Genomic DNA, 21,449 nt, shown 5'->3' with positions numbered 1-21,449 from the left:
CTCCTCCTCCTGCTCCTCCTCCTCCTGCTCCTGCTCCTCCTGCTCCCCCTGCTCCCCCTGCTCCTCCTGCTCCTGCTCCTCCTGCTCCCCCTGCTCCCCCTGCTCCTACTGCTCCTCCTGCTCCTACTGCTCCTTCTGCTCCTGCTCCTCCTACTCCTCCTGCTCCTGCTCCTCCTCCTGCTCCTCCTGCTCCTCCTGCGCCTTCTCCTCTTCCCCCTCTTTCTTCCCTCTCCTGTCCCTGCTTCTCCACCACATCCCCCAAAGTGAACATTCCATCTAACTTGTTCTGCCAAGACTTGGAATTTTTTTTTTCTCCCAGCACTGGGAAATTATAAATAACTCCTGTATTAGAAGAAACAAACAAAAACAGAAGCAAAATCTCTGAGTCCAGATGCTCTTGTGTGGAAACGGGCCTCCAGCCCACTGGCTCCTCTACACCAGGAACCCAAAGCCCCCCTCCGCACCCCACCCCATCAGGATGGAGCCTGGTCTTTTCACTAAAGGCCACTCGGCCTTACTGCTTGATAATCACACGATGTAGAGATGTCACCAGGGCTAGGCAATCCTTCCTTGCTGCCCACACAGACTTCTGCCTAAAATTTTCGACCTAGATAGGGACAAGCTGGAAGCTCAGGTCACATGTGCTTCCAGGAAATGCTCTCCGATTTTCTTTCTTTCTTTTTTTTTTTTTTTTTAAGATTTATTTATTTATTTATTTTATGTGTGTACACTGTAGCTGTCTTCAGACACTCCAGAAGAGGGCACCAGATTTTTGTTATGGATGGTTGTGAGCCACCACGTGGTTGCTGGGATTTGAACTCCGGACCTTTGGAAGAGCAGTCGGTGCTCTTAACCGCTGAGCCATCTCACCAGCCCGCTCTCCGATTTTCAAGGGAGAAGTAGTCAGCATCCTTCTGGAAGGATAAGAGAGAGGAAGGCAGACTGGAGACTGTCAGAACTCCTTCCTGACACTGCCTCTCTCATATTTTCCATGCTTACACTCTACCCTTGTGCATCCCCAGCGGCTGTCATAGAAACCAGAGACGCCGTGGCCCTTGGAGTGAGACACAAGGACAACCAGCATCCAGCTACTCCTTGGAGGCCAAGCAGTCCACACCAGGTGAGATCGTGTAACTTCCCATCCTGGCGCTGAGCAAGAATGACACCTGGAGGATGGAGTCCTGACCTCCCACCTCCCCCGGGATCATCTCATCCTCAGAGCCTGCCGGGGTCACCTTTTCCACCTGACTCTCAGACTCACTAGGCGGTTGAGATGGTGCAGGTATCATGTCCTGCGTCCCCTCCCCAGCTTCTCTGGGGCACGGTACAGGGCGAGGCCGGAGGCAGGGACGGGAGAGGAAGAGGTTTTATTCGCTGTCGCGGGAAAGGGCGCGCCAAGCAGGACGGCCGGCTTCGGGAGGGAAGGCGGCGGCGGCGGGCGCCAGCAGCACCAAGCCAGGTGGCCTGCCAGCGCGGGCGTAGCTCAGCGCCAGGCGCTCCAGGTGCCGCTTGCGCTCTGCCGCCTGCGCCGTGGCGTGCAGGGGTCGCAGCAGCGCGGGGGGCGGCGCGCCGGGGCCGCGCAGCAGGAAGTCGAAGCCCGCGCGGTCCCGCGGGTCGTAGAAGAGCGGCCCAGTGGCCGGGTCCGGGCCTGGCGGCCAGGCGAACGGGAAAGGCAGCGTGAAGTCCTCGGTGAGCACGCGGATAGCGAAGTCGTCCTCTTTGCCCAAAGCGCGGTAGGCGCGCCGGATGCCGCGGAAATGCGCCTCCCAGAGCTGCGCGTCGCCGCCGTAGATGTCGGGGAAGCGCAGCGCGGGGGGTGCAGCCGGACCTGCAGCGGGCGCGACAGTCAGCGGGGGGTTTAGGGGGGACACGCTTGTCCCCGGCGCGGGGAGGCTGGGGGACATGGAAGGAGAGGTCACTGGGCCAGAAGAAACAGGTGGGGGTCACTGGGGAGTGAGAACTGAGCCCCCTCTCAACACTGAAGGGGGACCTGCCTTCATCCCTGACCTCTCTCCTGCCGCCTGGCCTGTCACTTCTCCCTGCAAAGGGGAAGTTGTCCACTGTCCTGAGGGACAGTATCAGCAGACTGTGGAGGCCTGCAAGGTCCTGAGAGTATGAAAAAGTCAGGCTGCTGGGCAGAAAGTTCAAGATGGGGAGGAAGCGAGTTAGCCACGGAGCTCGGGATAGTAGGATTCGTCCAACAGGTGGCGGTGGCAAGCAGCCCTTAGGGCTGGAGGGGTCTGAGTCAATCAACAAAATACAGGCAGACAACTGTGAATACAGCAGACTGTGGGTCTGGCCTGGGCTCTTAAACTTGGTTCCCAGGAGGAGGAAGTTAAGGGTAAGGAGAGTGGAGCTCTCACGGGGAGATACGGGGTGCAGGAACCTGGCATGGCAGCAGATACTGGTGGGGACCAGTCCCAGTTTCAGGCTGGAAAATAAGTGGGCTCCCACAATGCAATGGGGTCAACATTCCATATTTGCTACAGGCAAAGGTCTAAGGACCGGAAAACCATGCCATAGGGCTGCAATAAACTCACAACACAGTGCCACACCCATGCCTAGGGGCCTGCCTCTGTTACTATTCTTACACAGTGCACTTACTGAGCACCTGCTGTGTGCAATCAGGCTCTGGGCTAGGTACTGCCATGAGCCAGACAGCAAAACCCGGTTCTTCCACCTCCCCATAGGTAAACAAATGCCTTCTTGAGTCAGAACCTTGAGCAGGATGAGGGGTGTTATGCCAGGAGGAGAGATGAACTGGAGGTGACCCACCTAGCCCAGTGGGGAGAGCCAGACCTGCAGATGGTTTGAGGTGCACAGGCAGGACTTGGCAAGGGCCACACCCTCAATCTACAGCTCAGAGGACCATTGAAGACCCTGCCCCAATCCCTGCAGCCTATCCTGTCCTGCCTTCAAAGTCCCTGTCTTACTCCTAGGTACTAGGGTGGGGTGCAGCCACAGAAGGGGCTGTGGGAATTCCCCTGAGGTGCTGGTAGAGTCAAGTTTTGGAGGAGAGGGGGCTGCAGTGGGTCGTGGGAGAGGGGACAGTGGCAGCCCTGGGCATGGGCAGGGTGGTTTTATCGGCCTGCCATTGTTCCAGGTGAGTATAGTGACAGAGGTAGGAGCTACGGTATGGAGGGCAGTGGTCACTGCCTCTGGTCCAGGTGAAGCCGCTGGCACCAGGACAGCAGTGAGAAAAGCCCTGCTTCTGAAGATGTCTTAAAGCTAGTGAGTGTGGAGTCTTGGAGTGGGAGCGCTGTGGCAGAGGAAACCTCAAGCCACCACTTGCTAGAGAAGGGCAAAGGTGAAAGAGAAGCAACTGAGGCCAGAGAGTGGAGAGTTTGATTTGGGACGAGTTGGGTTGAAGCCTTCAGATAGACCCGTGGAGAACAGGCCTGGGGAAATGGCATTTAAAGCCAAAACAGTGGATGGAATCATCTGGGGAAGGAGGGGGAGGAGAGGAAGGGAGGGAGGGGGGAGGGGAGGAGGGAGAGAAGGGGAGGAGAAGTCAGGAGAGAGGAGGGGAGAGGAGGGAAGGAGAGGAGATCCAGAGCCAAGCCTGGGGCCATCTGTCCTTGCCAGGTCAGAGAGAGGAGAAGCCAGTGAGGGGACCAAAGAGAAGGCAGTGATATAGGAGCAGTGTGGGAGATTCTGGAAGCAGATTGGGCTGAGTCACGTGCTGCTAGTGGGTCACATCAAATGAGGCCTGAGAGCTGGCCTCAGACTTAGCGTGGTGGAGGACATCGGTGACCTTGACCTGAGTTGCTTCAGGGAAGTACAGAAATTAAGCCCGATTAGAGCAGGTTCAAGAGCAAATGGGAGAGAGAGAGATTTAGAGGCAGCAAGGATTTGTTATAAATGAGGAGCAGAGAAATCAGGCAGTCGCTACAAGGGAAGTGAGGTTGAGAGAGAGGACAGTGAGCCTCCCGCCTCTGTGGTAATGGCCAAGGCAGATGGGGGCTTGGGTGTGGCTGTGTCAGAGAGAAGGGTGGGCAGCTGGCTGGCCTTGGCTGGGAGTGGATAAGGTGCAGGCATCAGTGTGTGGGGACAAGTACCTGAGTCCTACGATGGCTTCAGTGTCATAGGGAGAGAGGTTCAGAGCCAGCAGCTGGGGCACAGAGAGAAGGCGCCTAGCTGTTGCTAGGAGAGAGACCAGGCAACCAAGAAGTCAGGGGCCTGGCCTGGTGGAGGCACTCTTCAGGCAGCTGTTAAAAAAGTGGGGGTGAAGACCTGGTTCTTCCAGCTGACAGGACACAGACGATGGAGGGGGGTACCATGGGGGGGTGCCAATCAAGGGCAGCAGAAAGAGAAGGCTGGCTGGGTGGGAGGCAAGACAAAGCAGGGAGTCCAGGGAGATGGCTAAAAACAGAGGGTGTGTTTCCCCCCAAGTAGGGCAGGAGCTTCCTCAAGGGAGCAGACCAGAGAAGAATCCAAAGATGGATGTAGGGGAGCTGTAGTCGCCATGCTGACCAGGCCTTGACCAAGCTTGAACTAGATGAATCCAGAGGCCTGAGCCGTGGGAAGGGAAGAAGTCAGCAGGATGCTAGAAAAACAGTGAATAAAGAGGGTGCTGTCCCCCACTAGGGTGGAAGACTGGGGTCCTAGAGGATCTTAAGGACGTGTGGCCAGAACAAAGGAAACCCTGTCTGTTCTCCCCTAGGAGGGCTCTCAGGGCAAAGGCTGGGGGGGAGGGCAGGAAGAAAGACTGGTGTCCTCCACTACCTGGGCCCCACCCCCACTTCCTGGAAGATAGCTGGAATGCTGCTTCCTGTTCCCACATTCTCAGAACAGGCCCCCCCAACCTCCTCCTCACACACACACTTCTCATCAGACATCTTCCCCACCCCCCACGTGTCTCACCCGGAGTGGTGACAGGGGGCGGGGCCAGACCACTGGGGCTGAGGTCCCCAGAACAAGGGGAAGCCATGACAGAAGCTAGGGTCCCACTTCTGTTTACTTGGCTGCCCAGGAGACTGGGAGGGTCCTTCTGGAAGACAGAACCTTGCATTTAAAGGGGCCCCATCTGGAAGGGGGATGGGGCAGGGCTCACGAGAGTCCGAAGGTACCTTCATATCCTGTCTTGACTCAGATCAATCCAGTATTCACATGCCAGTCTATGCCCACGGGACTTCTGAGAACTTGATCCCCCTCAGCGACACTTCCCCGCCATGGACACTGCAGGAGTGTTTCCAGAGCCCGGGAGCGCCATCATCAGCTCCTATCTTCAGCAACTCAAGTAGAGCCCAGACTTGAGCCAGACTAAGTCTCTTGCTTCAGGAAGCCTCTGTGGACTTGTGCCCTCCTCTACCCCAGCCCGTGGACACAGCACCAAGGATCAAGGATGTGGGGCTGGCAAGGTAAGACTCCCCAGCAGGAATTGCTGTGGATACCAGGGTTCCCTAAGGTCAAGAGCACTAAGCACTGTGGCAAAGCCTCCCAGTGGTGTCACCCTTGCACTCATGGTCCAGGAACTAGCCATAATCCCTGAGAGAGGCTGGGAGGTATCACTCCCCTCCATACATACCTGCAGGCCGTAAGAAGGCCCAGGAACCAAGACAACCTCAGAAGAAGTGGATGTCCTTGCTTGGAGTTGGATCTGGGGCCTGGAAGAGAGAAGACCCAACCTCCAGCAGTGACATGAGCAAGTTCACTGTCAGGGGCTATTTGTTACATGGCTGCACTGACTGATACAGCAGTGTTACAGTGGGAGAACGGGGGGGGGGGGCAGCTTCATGGAAGAGTAGACTATTCATCATTTCCCTACCACCACCACCACCACCACCACCACCCACATCTGCATTTTTACATCTGTTATCTCCTGCCTTGCTACCCTCTGCAGGGCAAGCACCATCTTGTCCTTCTGGTCGGCTCTGTACCTCTGAGCCCTCAAGGGAAGTCACCTGTCTGAATCAGTCCCTCCCTTGACTTCTGTGGCCTCATGTATCCTGGGATGGAGCGTGACTTGCTCTAGGCAGCCCATACTGAGACCACACCTTTTCAATTCCATTCAGTCATAGTAAAAGGGCTAAAGTCCCTCACAGTCTCCCAACAGCCACAGCTGAGCTGTTGGTCCCCTGACCTCCCTAAGTCTTAGGGAATGCTGGTTGGTTCCTGGCTACCCACGACACCCACCCCAACAGAGCTTTAGTTCTGTGTCCCATGCACATCAGCTTACATGCTCAGTGCCACATCAATGAGCCACCCTGCCCATCTCCCAGAGTCTTGGACCAGTAGCTCTCATCCTTCACTGACCCTGCCAGCCACTGTTTGTCGTGACTGGGAGTCAACCGTGTGGTAGGAATGAGATCAGCTATATTGCCTGCCGTGGTAGCTCTTTTCACTTAATACAGTGACTTCGGAGGCAGCCACACATGCAAGACATGAGCTTTCCTTCTTGTTAAAGTCTGGATGGTATCCCTGGGTATCTCGTCACACACCTCCATCCATTCGGTCACAGATGGACACAGGCCGCTCCCACACTCTGGCCTTGTGGAGGTGGCTGTGGAGGCACAGTGACAGACACATCCTGAGATCCTAATCTTGATGGCTTTGGATGTGTGCCCAGAAGGGCGATTACGAGATCTAATGGCAGCGCTATTTTTAATTTTCTGAGGAACCTCCGTACTGTTTTCTTTACTGGCTGCAACCCTGTCACACTTCACCCACCAGGCAGGAGCACTCCCCTCCCCCCCACACCCCTGAGTCTTGCTTTTCAGTAGTCTGTCCCGACAGGTAAGAACAGACAGCTTGCCGTGGGTGGCTCTGACTGCACAGCCTGGGTTTCTAGTGATGGAGTCACCTGTGTATGAACCTGCCGGTCAGGTGTCCGTCCACTCTGCATGATGTCACCCCACTCCTGCCCTGCTTTCATCGGGGTTTGCCCTTATCATACATTAGAGAATTGTCAATATCTTCCCCTGGCTGGGGTGTGCAAGGGGCAGAGGGGAGAGCTGCCTTCCATTTTACTGTTTCCTCGCTTTGCTGATGTTTTTTGCTTGAACACTGTCTTCTCCATCTGTCTCCACCTTCTTCCCCTGGGCTTTTGGTTTCATGGCCAGGGAGACCAATGTCATTCCTCCTGTCCCCTAGGTTTCCTGATAAAGGTCTTGCGGTTAATTCCCAGCCTGACGTTAATGTCTCCAGAGGGTATGAGTTGGTCCAAGGGACGGCACTGTGCTGCTGAGAAAAGGGGTGCATACCCATGCCTGGCCGCCCCTTCAACAATGCAGCTCATCCGTCCTTCTCCTACTGGGCCCAGCACAGTTCATGGCTCTGCCACCCTAGAACTCAGAAACCAAGCCTGGCTTCCCAGAGACCAGGAAGATGCACTGTTTCCTTAGGGAGAGGGCAAATTCCGGGGTTCCCAAATAGCAAGAAAAAAATGTGCATCACTGGACACTGAGAGCTGGGAAAACAGAGGATGGGCCTGAAAACGGCCAGGGATTCCCCTGAAGTGGGTCAGGCTCCTCTGCTAGGAGAGCCAGAATGCAAGGGTTTGGTAGTGAAGCTCAAGAGAAAACCACCCACGTCTACCCTGAGGAGGTGAGATGCTGGGCTCCACCCCACTGCTGGTCCGAGGATGGAGGAAGGTGCTAGAGGGAAGTAGCTCACTTCAGAGGCTCCAGGACAGGGTGGCAGGCTCAGTGGAGTCCCTGCCCTCTCATCTCCTCCTCATCCCGCCCCCACCCCAAACCACAGCCCTCTGGACACAGTCCTGTCTGTGACCACAGCGCCACCTACTGGCTGCATGGGGGAGCCAGACAGGTGACACATGGAGGCAAGATTGAGAGGCTTGTGTCCTGGAGAGACGGTACCGCCAGATAGCCAGGAGGCCTAGTTCCCACACCGGACTTGTTTAGAGGCCTGAGTTTGCAACCTGTGTCTGCCCTCAACAGCTGTGTGACCAAGGTATGGCCCCCTCTGAATTTTATCCCAGACCAGAACAGTGGGCACATCTGATCTCTGAGAGACATGAAGAAGAAGTGGCCCCCCCATTTGACGAGGCACCTATGTCTGGCAGATATTTGGTGCTCACAGGCAGACCAACACAAGCACGGCATAGTCAGGAGCACTGCCAAATTCAGGTTCTCATGCATACCACGGGTGCTTGCCACTCATACAAAGTCACCATCACAGTTTCCCGCCCACACAGGTATGGTGTCCGGCTAAGTTTGACAGAGCTGCAAACCCAGGAAGGAATATGTATGGAGATTTGAGATAATCTGTTCAAGCGTCCTGTGGCTTTATTTAGCAACCAACACACAAAATTCCTAAAAATTCAGGAATCACTCAGAGCCTACTGGGCTGGCTCCCACACACCCTTGCTCAAGGGCCCTAGGCAAAAGTGGTTATCGGGGGTTCTAGGAGCCACCACACACAGAAACCACAGAACCAGCTCTGCTGTGATCTGCCCCGTGAATGGATAGATACGGAGGTGTTGGCCTCCCTAAACGAACCTAGGCTTTCAACTCTCTGCCTCTCAGACCGAACGCATGGCCTGAGGGCTCATGGGTATCAGGAAGTCTGGACTGACCGGATCAAGGTGTGAACCAGCTCTAAGTCAGCTAAGGGACTCTTTCTGGCTGCAGACAGTAAGTACCTTCTTAGAGTGTTCTTGCATGGGGAGGGCCCTTGGGCCTCATTCACTTGGTTACTAGTCCTACCTTTCCTGAAAACTGAGCTACAGCAGTCATGGGGACTGCAGATCAAGGTCAAAGCTGCTTATCGCAGACTCTGGAACCAAGGTGATCAGTCCTCAGTCTCCAGAGCCTCCGCTGTGAAGAGCCAGGCCCACAGCCTCCCGCCTTCCCCCAGTCGAGTGGCCTTTGCAGATGTTGTCCATACCATCTCATAGGATGTCAGGGTTGGATTCAGCTCTGCGGTGACCCAGACACCTAATGGGTCACACCTGGCTGGCTCTTCCCTCCATCTTCCTCAGGTGCCCCAGCTCTGAGCTGACCTCAAACCCTCATGGTGTCTGCACACGCTGTCCCTCAGTACTTCCCAGGTCCTCAACCTCACCTCTGGCTTCCTGTTTTGCCTCCCACACTTTGTGGGTGAAGCTGAGTCCCAGGAATGCCCAAGGCTGAACACTGTGACACTCAGCACCATCAGCCAGGACTGGCAATGTTCCCATCTCTCGGACTAAATGCTGGCCACCCTTTGGCACCAGAACCAAGACACCCCCTAGCCTGTCCAGACACTACTGGGGTACTCTTATCCCCTCTCATCAAGTCTCAGAGCGACCCAGGAGCTTGGTAGATGTGCTCCCATTTCAGAGGAGTGAAGACTAAGGCCCGGAGAGGTGGAATGACTGACATGGAGTCATAAGATCAGTAAATAGGAAGGCTGGGTTTGGGGGGAGGCAGTTTGCCCCACCCTCTACTTGGAGCCTCGGCTGGTCTCAATCCAGGAGCTGTGTCTATGTGAGGATGTTTACCAGGTCTGTCTATGTAATAGCACCCAGACAGGAGAGTATAGCATCTCATGTGTTCAGCTGGAGCCCTCAAGAGCAGTCACAGCCCCAGCCTAGGCCCTCCTATCACCACAGGGTCCTGGACTCCTCTTCCAGATGGTCCACTCAGCCACAAGTCACAGAGAATGTCGGAGGTGTGAGGAACCAAGAGATAGACAGACAGGAAGCAGCCTGACTGGGGACACACATCCTCAGCGCATGTGTGGACCCAAGCACACATCCCCAAGCCTGTCATCCTCAGACAGTGGCACCACAACACTGTCTCTAGAAGGGTGCTGTGGACACTGGAGCCATTATGACCTCAGGGTGAGGTCAGGGCCAGCCAGGACAGCGCTAGCCTGTTGGTGAGGACAGAGCTGTGCCTGGGACCTGTGGGTGGCCTGCTCTGGATCTCAACATGAATGGGCAGCATTCTGACAGGTCACACAGCCGAAGCTCAATCGATAGGCCCTCATCAGCCATGTCCCACAATGCCAGGTCAGTTCAGTCCTGGAAGGCACGGGGGAGTCAGAGGCCACACAGCCCACAGGCACCTGGCTTCTTCACCTTCCAGGGCAGTAGCACACCATCTCAGAGGGTGCATCCTGGGGTAGCCATGCTGGAGCAGGGCCTAGGGGGATCATCTCCAAGAGCAGGCTAAGGGGGACTTGGGGTGGGTCCTGTGCTGTTGCTGCCCTCAGTGTGATAGGAGGAGGGTACCCTTACCAGAAGAGGAGAGGACAGAAACTGCTCATGAGGGTCAGAGATAAAGATGGGCAAGGGTCACAACACAGTGTGAGCCGGCAAATGGACAGCTGGACAGACACGGATGGGCTGCTGCCTACTTCCGCGTCAGCGTCTTCAGGGCAGAGTGGAAAGGATACAATAGCTTGTGTTTCTACAGACTTGACCCCAAGAAGACGAGATACTGCTGTTCACTCATCACACACACACACACACACACACACACACACACACACACTCCTACACATGTGTACATGCATACCCACATACATATACATATATGTACATTCATGTATATATATACACACATATATGTGTATATACACATGCATGTATGTACATATGTATATGTGTACATACATGGGTGTATACACATACACACACACACACATATATATATATATACACACACACACATATATACATGTATAAACACGTAAGTACATATGCGTATGCATATGCGCTCAAACGAGGTACCCACAGGATAGCTTCGCCCACAGGCCACACCCTCATCCTAGCCTTCCAGGTCTGCTGTTTTAAGTTGACTTCTTCCTCTGCCACATGGTCCCCCATATCTTGCTACTACTGCCTACAATGTCCAGAGCTCTCGTGTGTGGTCACTTCCCCCTGTGTCCCACCTCATTGCGATGTGATCCCCATGAGGGGAAATTGAGAATAATAGTAGTAACACACTCTGCTCTGTGCACGGGGCCCAGCTCCCAGACGCCAGCTTCGTGAGGACACAGTCCACTCTGTACAGTGACAGAGACCGAGGACTGGGATTCTCCACCATACTTGTCCCCTACAGTTTCTGAGCAGAAGTTCCTGGCTCACTGACAGCCACCCTCCAGCTGAGCGTTCATGTGGAACATCCTCCTATGGAGGCACTAACCCTGTGCTTGGGCCCCATCCTCAGGACCCACCTTAACCCCAATTATTTGGAAGGTTCAACCCCCAAGGATACATGGTGTAGTGAAGCTGTCACCTGAGCCCTGGAGCAAGGAGAGAAGTCTGTCTGTCCATATCAGGGCAGCAGCCTGCTCCACAGCCAAGGCCTCCCCTCTGGCCAGGGGCCTGCTGCCCACTCTCTGCACAACTTTAGAACAGTTTCTGCCCGAGTTTGTCCCAAGAACCAGGGAGATAATCTCACTACCCAAGGGCATCCAGAGGGGGAGGCGGGCGGCACACAAGCCGGAGGTGTCTGCTGGAGTGCTCTCAGACAGCGCGCAATGCTAGCTGGGTTAATTCTGAAGGCTGTTACAGGGCTCCATCTAGAGATTCAGAGGGGCTGGGGTTGCCTTGGAGATGAGAATTGGTAGGATACTGTCAGTCATACCTTACAAGCTGAGAAGTGGTAGAAAATTATGTAGGGTGAGGGTCAGGCTGAAGTTTCAGACAAGTTTGTCAAGATGACACCTAAGGAAGACTTGAAAGAAGTGCACGACTAGGAGCTAGAGAGACAGTTCAGCATTTAAGAGTGTGCACTGCTCTTGCAAAGTCTGGTTCTCAAGCACCCACATCAGGGGACTCACATCTTCTGTAACTCCAGGGAATCTGACATTTTTTTCTGGCCTCTGCAGATATATATATATATATGTCATTTAAATTAAAAAAGGAGGTACCAGAAGAGCAGTGATAGGGAGTGGGGTGACCTCCAGATAGAAGGGAGCAGCTAGTGCAAATGTCCTGAGGTTGTAACTTACCTGGTGGTTTAGAGACAGCTGGAGCTCAGCAGACTATGAGCAGGAAGTAGTATGAAATGAGATCCAACAGAGTGGGATCTGCTCTCTGGGTTTTGTCTGGGTTTTCCCCATTTCCTGTACAGACTTACCTACGGTAGAATGCGCCAGTTTCAGTGTTGTCCTAGACCACAAATAAGACAAGAAACAGCTCAGTCTCCAATTTCCCACACAGCCTGGTAGTGGACGAGCTCCCAGCCACACTCAGCCCAGGAGCCACCAACCAAAGTTACCTTTTCTGTCATATCAGAAAAATAACACGGAGTATAGCCTTGGGGTCTGGCTTCTTTTCACGTGCCACACTGTGTTTCTGATGTATTGCATCATTATCGATCTGCTTTACCGGGTTTGCATGCTTTGTGGTTTTAGCTGTTGTAAGTCAGGCACTATTAAACGTTTGTGCAAGGATTTGTATGTGACTCTAATGAACGAGTAAACACACACAGCTAGGGTGCCTAAGTGCCCACTGTGCATTCAACTTTACCCAACTCTTTACCCCAAGTGTTGAGATTGTAACATCCCCACCCCAGACTTCCTGCTTCCACACATCCACGGTTTTTAATGTATTCAGTTTTCCTGGTATTATTTTAGGGATGCAAGGAACTTCCCCTGCCAGGCTTTGGTTTGGGGGTGGGATTTTTTTTTCTGTCCTTCAGAGGGACAATGTGGCTCAGTCCATTCGCTGATCTGCCCTTTGCCGCTCCCCACAGGTGGCTGCCCCATCCACTGTTTTGCCTGTGTTTTGTTCAATTGTCTGTGTGTGGGGGTTTGGATCGGAGTTCTCCATCTATCTGAGACCCACCCTCTGTTACCTGTGTGATCTGCAAGGACTGCTTCCAGGCTCTGCTGCTCCACCTTGCCTTCTGGATACCCTTCACACACTCCGTTTCTATTAAATCAAGTATATTTTTCTCTTGTGGTTGCATAATGCTTTTGCCACATCTAAGAAGTCTTTGTCACTCAAAGTCATGAAAGCAGTTTTTCCTGTTTCCTTCTAGAACTTTCAAGAATTCCACCTCTCTGTCAACTCCATGCTGTTTTGGGGTTATTTTAGGCATGTGTTTAAAATATAGATAGGGGGTTGCTTTGTGAGCGTGTGTCTGTGTGTTTCATTGCGATATGCTGGCAGATCCGGCCTGCCTTTCCTATTGGAAATTGCTTTTGCATATTTGTCAAAACTCATTTGCCCTGGTCTGGGGAAGTTGTTCAATGGCTGGTGCACCTGTCCAGCAATTTGGATCTTCAGAAACCCATGGGTGTGCTGGATGGTCGTGGCAGCCTGCCTGTAGTTCCAGCCTCTGAAGAAATGTCTTTGTTGAGAAATTATCTTGTTAATCGACCCTGCACACTGTGCGTGTAGGAGGGTACCATCCCCACAGTACAATGTTTAATGGATATCATGAAGATGCCCTTGCCTCATTCTTAATGGGGAAGGAAGAACATGTCTTTCATGGTTAAATGTGATAGGAGCTGGGTGTGGGATTATGTTCCTGACATTCGTTCGAGAGGACTCCTCTTGTGATTTCGTTGTTACATTTTTCAAACCCGTTCTCTGCCTCTGTTGATTGAGACTTTGGTCTGTTGATATGGGAAGTTACATTGATTGCCTTGAGTTCTCAAGAGGAGCCACACCTGGAGATGGGAGGCGAGGAGTTCCCTATATTTTTTAAGCAAGCCTGTGTCCTTAGAGGAAGTGTATGAGGCTGCGCTTTCCTTTTTTTTCCAAGTTCACTGATGCAAGGTGTTGTGACGCACAACTTTAATCCCAGCACTCAAGGAAGCAGAGGCAGGTGGATCTTGGGAGTTCCAGGTCCCAGGCCTGCACAGTTGAGACCCTGTCAGGAAGGAGGGATGAGAAGAGCAGGCTCGAGTATCTCACAGGATGAGTTGGACTGTGTTATTTCTTCTGTTTTCTAGATAAATGTCAATGTGATTTCTCCCCCTAAGGCTCTGTGAAAAGTAAGGGGCTGGTAGGCCTGAAGTGTTCACTGTAGGATGTTCCGATATAAAATCATTTTTATCGTATATGAGTTTTGGTATTTGTCTCTAGAATGAATGTTAGCATTTTATGGCCTTAAGTGTCTGTCCAAACTGTTTACGTTGTCATCCCAGCTTGAGTACAGTTGTGCATTCTATTCCTTTATCACCCTACAAACACCTATAAGATGCACAGTTAGGCACCACTCTTTTAAATTAATCATTTGTGTCTTCTCCTTTTTTCTTTTTTTCTTTTGCTCCAATAAACCCACAAGGTATTTATCCATGAACTTGGCTTTTCAAAGAAACAGTATCAGGGTTTGTTGGTTTTCTCTGTTTTTTTTTTTTTTTTTTTTTTTGAAAATTTTGTTCAAACAGCATATTTTGAGAATACTTTCCCCTCCCCTAACTCCTTCCATCTCCTCCGCTATTTCTTTGTTTGTTTCTGATTCCTTACCATTATCTGTTCTCTCCTTCCACCCTGTGGGCCTTGGGGATTGATCTCAGGTCATCCGGCCTGATTAAAATGTCCTCACCGCTCAGGCATCTCACCAACCCTCTAGTTCTTGCTGTTTTTCTTTCCTTAGATTTAATATGTTCTGTTATTTTTACAGGTAGAATCCTAGTCCCTGGACATTCATTTATTTTATGTGTATGAGTGTTTTGTCTGTGCACTGCATGCATGCCTGGTCCCCACAGAGTTCAGACGAGGTTATCAGATACCCCTGAAACTGGAGTTGTGAGCCAACATATCAATCCTAGGAATCCAACCAGGCTCTTCTGCACGAACAAGTGCTCTTAACATCTGAGCCGTCTATCCAGCACCTGTTTTGTTGTTTTTGTTTTTAAGACCGGTTCTCACTATGTAGCACAGGCTAACCATGAACTCATAATTCCCCTGCCTCAGCCTTGTGAGTATGGATTAAAGCTGAGCCCTGCCCCTCGAAGCATGGATACAGTTCATGCAGGACACACAGGCCTGATCTTCCTTCCTTGTTCTGGCAGTCTTAGCTGCTAGATGGCAGTTCTTGACCCGTGTCCTTCATTGTCTTTTTACAGTTCTGACTTTGGGTTGATGTCCTTCTTTGTCATCACTTAGGTATTTATAGTACGAGGTACAGCCTCTGAGTTGTGTCACATCACTTACCATTGTCACCCTGCCAGAGCTGTCAACACATCATTACGACTCTCCCCTGATCTTACACTGATGTTATATATTTTAATTCTACATGCATTACGAGCCCACAATGCATTATTTCACAGTAAATATTTTAAACGAGCAGAGACCTTTTCTCCTCAGCTGCATATTTAAGCCTCTCCAGTGTTCTTTATCCTGCTACTTCCATACATGGATCTGTGAGTCTCCTCCCTGGGGGAGGGGAGCTCCTCTAACACTGACTGTGGTCTGGGACTCTAAGGATGAGTTCATTGGGGGGAGGGTCGCATGGACATGTGTATGAAAAGTGCCATATCTCACCTGAAGGTTTCAAAGATATTTTCTTGAGTAGAGTCTTCTCGATAGCTGAGGTTCCACCCCCCACCCCTGTTTGAATGATTCTAATAGGGGCATTGTTGCCCTGATGTCCTTTCATATATCTTTGTTGCCCTTTGTGGGTTTTTTGTTTGTTTGTTTGATTTGGTTTTTTTTCTTGCCTTTGGATTCAAGTGGCATTTTTCCGAATGTCATTTGGTGTGTTCTTTGTGTCTCTTTGCTCGCAGCAAAGTCCTAGATGAGTGGATCGGTAGTCTTTATCAAACCTGGAAAGTAGTAAGAGGTTCTAAGTGGGCCCCACAGCTTGAGAACTCTGCTCCTTCTTGTCTAGTCTACTGTTGGGAGTCACCCGCTGGAGTCTTCATCTGAAACATGATTCTCATCCTTTTTATTGCTTCCCTTTCTTCCCTTAGCATCCTTTTGTCTCATTCTACCAAGTTGAATATAACTGTTTTGGTGACCTAGTCTACTGATTTTGTGACTCCTGCATTGGTATGCATCTGTTTATTTGTGACAGGATTGCATACTGTAGCCCCGGCTAACCCAGAACTTGCTATGTAGGCCAATCTTGCTGAGATGTGCCCCCACCTCCGTCTCCCTAACGTTGGGTGTACCTCATGCTTGGCCTTCTATGTTGACTGTGGTCCATTAAGTTTCTTCTCTTTGTGGACCGTTTCTTGCTTATGTTGCATTTCTGGTAAATTTCGAGTGACTGCCAGTCACCATGAACTAGGCCTTACTCAGTATGCTGCTGTTCCTGCACACATAAAGATTCTTCAGCTCTGTCTGTTAAAACAACTGGTCTCGTCGAACCTTGCTTTTTAGAGATTTGATGGGGAGAGCAAGAGCACCCTTGCTTGGGTAGATATTTTTCCCTGTAATTGATGTGACTCCTTAAAGACTTCATTGTACAGATGAGAAGGGAATGCTTCCTAGCCCTGCATCAGCTCCAAAGCTTCCTCTGCTCCTACCCCTTCACACACCAAGGTCAGATGCAGATGGGGTTGGGGGGGTCTCTGGAGACCTTCAGATTTCCTCCTGGGCCTCCTACCCTCAAACACTGACCACTGAGGTCCCCCCACATTTCCACTTCCAGGTCAGCAGGCTTTCCTGCTCTCCACTGGGAACTAGGTGTGTCTCAGCAACCAGCTTTCACAACCTGAAGCTCACCCTGTAGACTTCCATTTCTCGGGGATCATTGTCCCGCACCGATGGTGTCTACTGGTGACCACCATCTTCTATATCTTCTGCCAACTTCTGATTTCAGAAGGCAAGAAGGAAATCTGGCTTTGGTGGCTCCATCATGGATGCACAGGTGGCAGGGATCGGAGACATGGTGTGACAAGAGTCACATATGAAACGATGAATAAATAAAGCATTAGCAACTGCTACCTTCTGGTATAGCCATGATGGCTGTCTTTTAAAAACACTCATGATGGCTGCTTTATAACATGCCTCGTGGTCTTCTTGTTCAGTCTGCAGGCATGGTTAGCCTCCTCGCCTAGCCTAGAACAGGCCTTCCCCATAGGAAATTTGTGGAACTGAGAATTACATATGAACTAGCAGATGGCAGTCGTGAAGCAGGGAACAGAAGCCAATATGGAGGCAGGGAGGAACTAGACTTGGGCAGCATCCAAAGCCAGAGGGCCTTTTCTTTAGGCCCTTTATGGTAACTGCCAGTCTAGGGAGATACTTTGCACCCTTTTACAAAGCATAAAGCCCTGCGTTATCTGTGCGCTCTTGCCACGATTGCTTCTGCAGATCTACCCACATACATGGGGACCCCTCAAGGGATATCTGGGAAGGCAGGATACTGTGTATACTGCTCAGAGAAAACCCTGGCTATCAAACGAGAGGGAGAGAGGGGGGGGGAGTGCTGGGATGAGCCACTCTGAGCCCTTCTGAACTCCTAGTGTGTCTGTCTGTCTCCCTGCTGGGCCAAGCCACCTACTCCAGACCTTAAACTTCTCCATTCATAAGAAACTTTTACAAGACCCCAGGGATACAGAAGTATACAATAGGTATACAAGCCAAACATCCCTAAAGACAGGTATATCAACAACAGGCCTGCAAGTCAAACATGGGCTGATCATAAAACCACAGAGGATTCTTCTCTTAATCGATTATTTGGTGTGTAGGATCTTACCATTTATTAAAGATGAAAGCAAATTAGTCACTAATGTGATGGATGTGCTTGTTTGTCTAACACAATACAATCCAAAGTTACACTAATTTGATGCTTACATGCTGAGTAATGCTAGCAGGGGACTATTCAAAGTTCCTTTTCCATGGTTCGGTGAGCAGTGCAGAATGCATGGGTGGTGTGCTCAGGACCTAGGCTGTGGCAAAGTCACACAACGCAGCGCAGGCAAACACTTTCAGAAATATTCCCCAAATCACGGTGTGTTTGATTTTGAATTTGTTTTTGGTGTTGCACGTTCAGAAATATTTTACTGTTATCAAATTTTTTGAGGCTCCAACATGCAGTTACATGACCCCTATGTGGGGCCAGACCCAGTCCAAGAAGCTTTGGCTTATTCAACAGTGTTCAACACACACACACACACACACACACACACACACACACACTTCAGGCTCACCAGACCACTAAAGAGAAGGACAGACACATGGAAAGACATTGCCAAGCCAAATCCAGAGTGAGCCATGCCCATGTGCCCTGCAGTTGACCACACATCGTAAGTGCATGTGATGTTTACACACAGAACTTGCTCCATTTCAGAATCTTCTCCCACGTTTCTGTTTCCAAGAAGGAGTCCTCGACATGCACCGAGGAACCGCACGACTGTGCCTCCCTGGATAAAGAGTCCCATGCTGCCACCACCCTGCTGTGCAGATCCAAGAGCAGCCAGACTTCCCTGGAACACCAGTTCTTTATGGAGGAGGCCTACAACTCAGGTGAGGGTAGCTTGGACAACAGGTCCCTCCCAGGATGAGGAATAGAAGGAGCTCCTCTCTAGGACTTTGTGTATCGAAAAGGCTGCAGGCGTGCCCAGCTGTCTGTGAGACCCCTGGCTTGTTCTTGCCTCCATAAGCACCAACAAAGTACAGCCACACCTCCTCCTAACTGCACCCCCTCCTACCTACACCCCCTCCTAGCCACACCTCCTCCTAGCCACACCCCTCTTAGCCACACCTCCTCTTAGCCACACCCCCTCCTAGCCACACCTCCTCTCCAATCACACCATTTACACCTCAGATCACCGGCCTAGACATGAACCTCTCTTTCTGGAATGCTTTCCTCTTCATTCCAATGCCAAAGGGTATCAGGTGACACCTAGATAAGACAGTTGGGAAAGAAGAACAAAGAATTTGTGTATGGAAGGATAGAGAAATGATTTTTAATGGATTTATGATTATCTGGGTAGATATATTACTAAATGGATCAAAATTTGTATTAATAGGTAGTAGTTAGCTAGGTGTGGATTTTGGAGTTACCTGAGTCACTGGTGTGGTTAAATAAATATGAAATGAGCAGACATGAGATGAAGTACTAGATCACGGAATATATAGATTGATGGGTGGGTAGATAAATGGGTGAATAAGTATTAGAATAATAATAATAATATGAATGAGAGAAGGAGAATGTGCAGATGAGAATGTATTCCTGCTCTGTCCCATCGTAAACCCCATGAAGGACCATGTAAAAAGCAAGACTATCAGACGACTTCCCACTGTGCCCGGCTCTCACTTTCATTATATGCTTTGCCCCTCCTTACTCACCCAACCCCCTGCCACAGTGTGACCTCCCGAAGGCCCATCATCCTCACATCCTTCTTGTCATCTTTAGCCATCTGCTTCAAGATGCTCCGAGACATAGGTACCTCAGACCTTCTCCAAATCAAGTACATCACCAAGAAGATAAAGAAGATGGCTCGGACCTTCCCCAACCTGGTGATGGAAACCATCCATGACTACTTCAAAGACAACCCAGAGGTGGTGTTGCTTAGGCCCCTGGGGCAGGCGTGGAAGCCTAGGGAGGCCCTGGACCCTAAGTGGCACTCAAACCCTGAATCCTACGTAGGAAAGTTGCATTGTTCTGGCAAAATCCCAGTCTCCTTGCATGCCACTAGGCTAAGTAGGGAGGGAGGGAAATGTACCCAGTTACCTTTACCGTGCTCGGGGCACAGTCGTGAGGTAGAGGTTATGACTCTCACAGATGAGGAACTATGGCTTGGAGAAGAGGAAGATTTGCCTAAGGTCACAGAACCAGTAAATGATAGAAACTGGTGGGCAAACGGACGGGTGGTGGATTGATGGGTGGATGGGTGGATACAGTGGAGATAGGGTTGGGTGGATAGATTGGTGGGTAGATAGCTATAGCGACTGGTGAAGAGGTGGGTTGATCTAGGGAGGGGTGGAGGGAAGTGTGGGCAGTGAGTACACATGGAGATGGAAGCAGTCATTTATGAGTGCTTGAAAGCAGACATGCATTAGTGCATGGGTGAGGAAAAGCTGCCTGTGTGTTGATGAAAAGATGACCTCACTTTGAAGGTGGGGTGTTTAAAGCCATAGCAATTCCCTGAGGACCAACAAGCTGGTCCTCCTCTCAAGTCTGCAGGCCAGGCTCCGGGTTAGCACATGGCAGGTGTCTCCTAAGAATTGTCCAATGGATGTGCCCACATGTGCTCCCTCCCTCCGGCCCCCTTTCCTACCCTCTCCGTAGTGCTCTCCTCGGCATCCCCTGTCACTGTCAGACACCGTGGTCTCAGTCTAGCCTCTGTCCTCCGCAGATCTCCTGCCGACACACATTCCAGCTGTTCCAGGTCTTGGTGGCAGTCATTGGAACTCTCGATGTCTTGGAGGAGACCTGGCAGAAATGCTTCATGCGGCTGGCCCTGGAGCACATGACCAAGTCCACGGTAGGCCGCCCACTCATAGCACACACTCATAAGCTGGCTGGTTCCCCCAAGGGCTTCCAAAAGCCCTTTAGTCAGTTGCCTGGGGTCCAAACCATGTAGTTACAGCATTTCTGAGCTTTCCCATCCATGTGTTTTCTGTATGTTCTTGTCCTTGAAATGGCCTCTTGAGCAGAACCATCTCATGCAGACCCCTGCTAGACCCATGTACAAAAACCAACCATCTGGCTGCAGCCCCACTCCCTCTCAGGGTGACTCTTCCTACCCATCTCTTCCCCGGTGCCGATACACCAGCATCTGGAAGGACCATTGCCTGTCTCACCCACTCCTCAGACCCCAACCCTTGAGCTCCTGCCTCTTGGGTACCTGCTTGATGGAGACATACAAGCTTGGGACTCAGCTGCCCAGCCCACCAAAGCAGGTGCGAACCAGAAATATCAATAGCCCCTCCCCTACCATTCTGTAGGCCATCATGGCCTCCAGGGGCCTGAGACAGGTGGTTTTCTCCAGATCCACTGACCCCACGAGCCCCCCTGTTGAACTACTCTATACACACAGCACAAATGGTGTTCAGAGAACAGTGACTGTCGCCGAGGTGTACCACACTCCAAGCTACAGCCTTCTACAAGTGAGCCCGGGTCCTGCGTATGTCCTGTTTTCCCTCCAAGAGCCCAGGATGGCTTTGCCTTGCATGTTCCAGACTTCCACCCTGAGTCTAATCACAGAGCCATGGTCATGGCCATGTATTCTCAGTCTGGCAGCAGTATCTCATATGATTCCAGAAAACTGCTGAGCATCCTGGACTGATGACAGTGTCCCTCTGCTCTGTGTCAGTGCTGGTACACGGAACTCCCTCTCCAAGCTTCTCGCTCCCCCTCCCCTCCTATCCCATCTCTCTAGGCTAAAAGTTCACAACATTCCCAATCTCCCACCAAGCATAGCGGTGCTGCATCTAGAACTTTGGGGAGCAAACAGCCCTGTCTTTATTAGGAAAGACTCATTGTACACACAAGGGGTTTTGCTATGACACACAGGAACACGTGCTCTGTGCAGGCTGCTTTTATCACACCCTTGTTCTTCCTTCTTGCACAACTACCACTAATCAATTGTCTTCTTCTCACAAGCAGCCTCCTATCCATTTTCATATATATATATATATATAT

At 51.3% G+C, this 21,449-nt stretch overlaps 1 protein-coding gene across 1 annotated transcript in view; it reads left to right on the top strand.

Annotated features, from left to right (window-relative positions):
* The first annotated feature begins 9,875 nt into the window (after positions 1-9,875).
* The window catches only part of Mroh5 (maestro heat like repeat family member 5), a 67,500-nt gene continuing 55,926 nt past the window's right edge, over positions 9,876-21,449 (top strand). Inside the window, exons 1-4 of the mRNA XM_021217244.1 lie at positions 9,876-9,955; positions 18,150-18,325; positions 19,218-19,363; positions 20,161-20,289. Of these exons, the coding sequence (XP_021072903.1) occupies positions 9,876-9,955; positions 18,150-18,325; positions 19,218-19,363; positions 20,161-20,289 (531 nt within the window). The remainder of the gene's footprint in view (positions 9,956-18,149; positions 18,326-19,217; positions 19,364-20,160; positions 20,290-21,449) is intronic.

This window comes from Mus pahari, chromosome 17 (assembly GCF_900095145.1).
Source record: "Mus pahari chromosome 17, PAHARI_EIJ_v1.1, whole genome shotgun sequence".
In the NCBI taxonomy this organism is placed as follows: Eukaryota; Metazoa; Chordata; class Mammalia; order Rodentia; family Muridae; genus Mus; species Mus pahari.
Note: the sequence above shows the minus strand (reverse complement) of the source record. Positions and strands in the feature narration are given on the sequence as shown.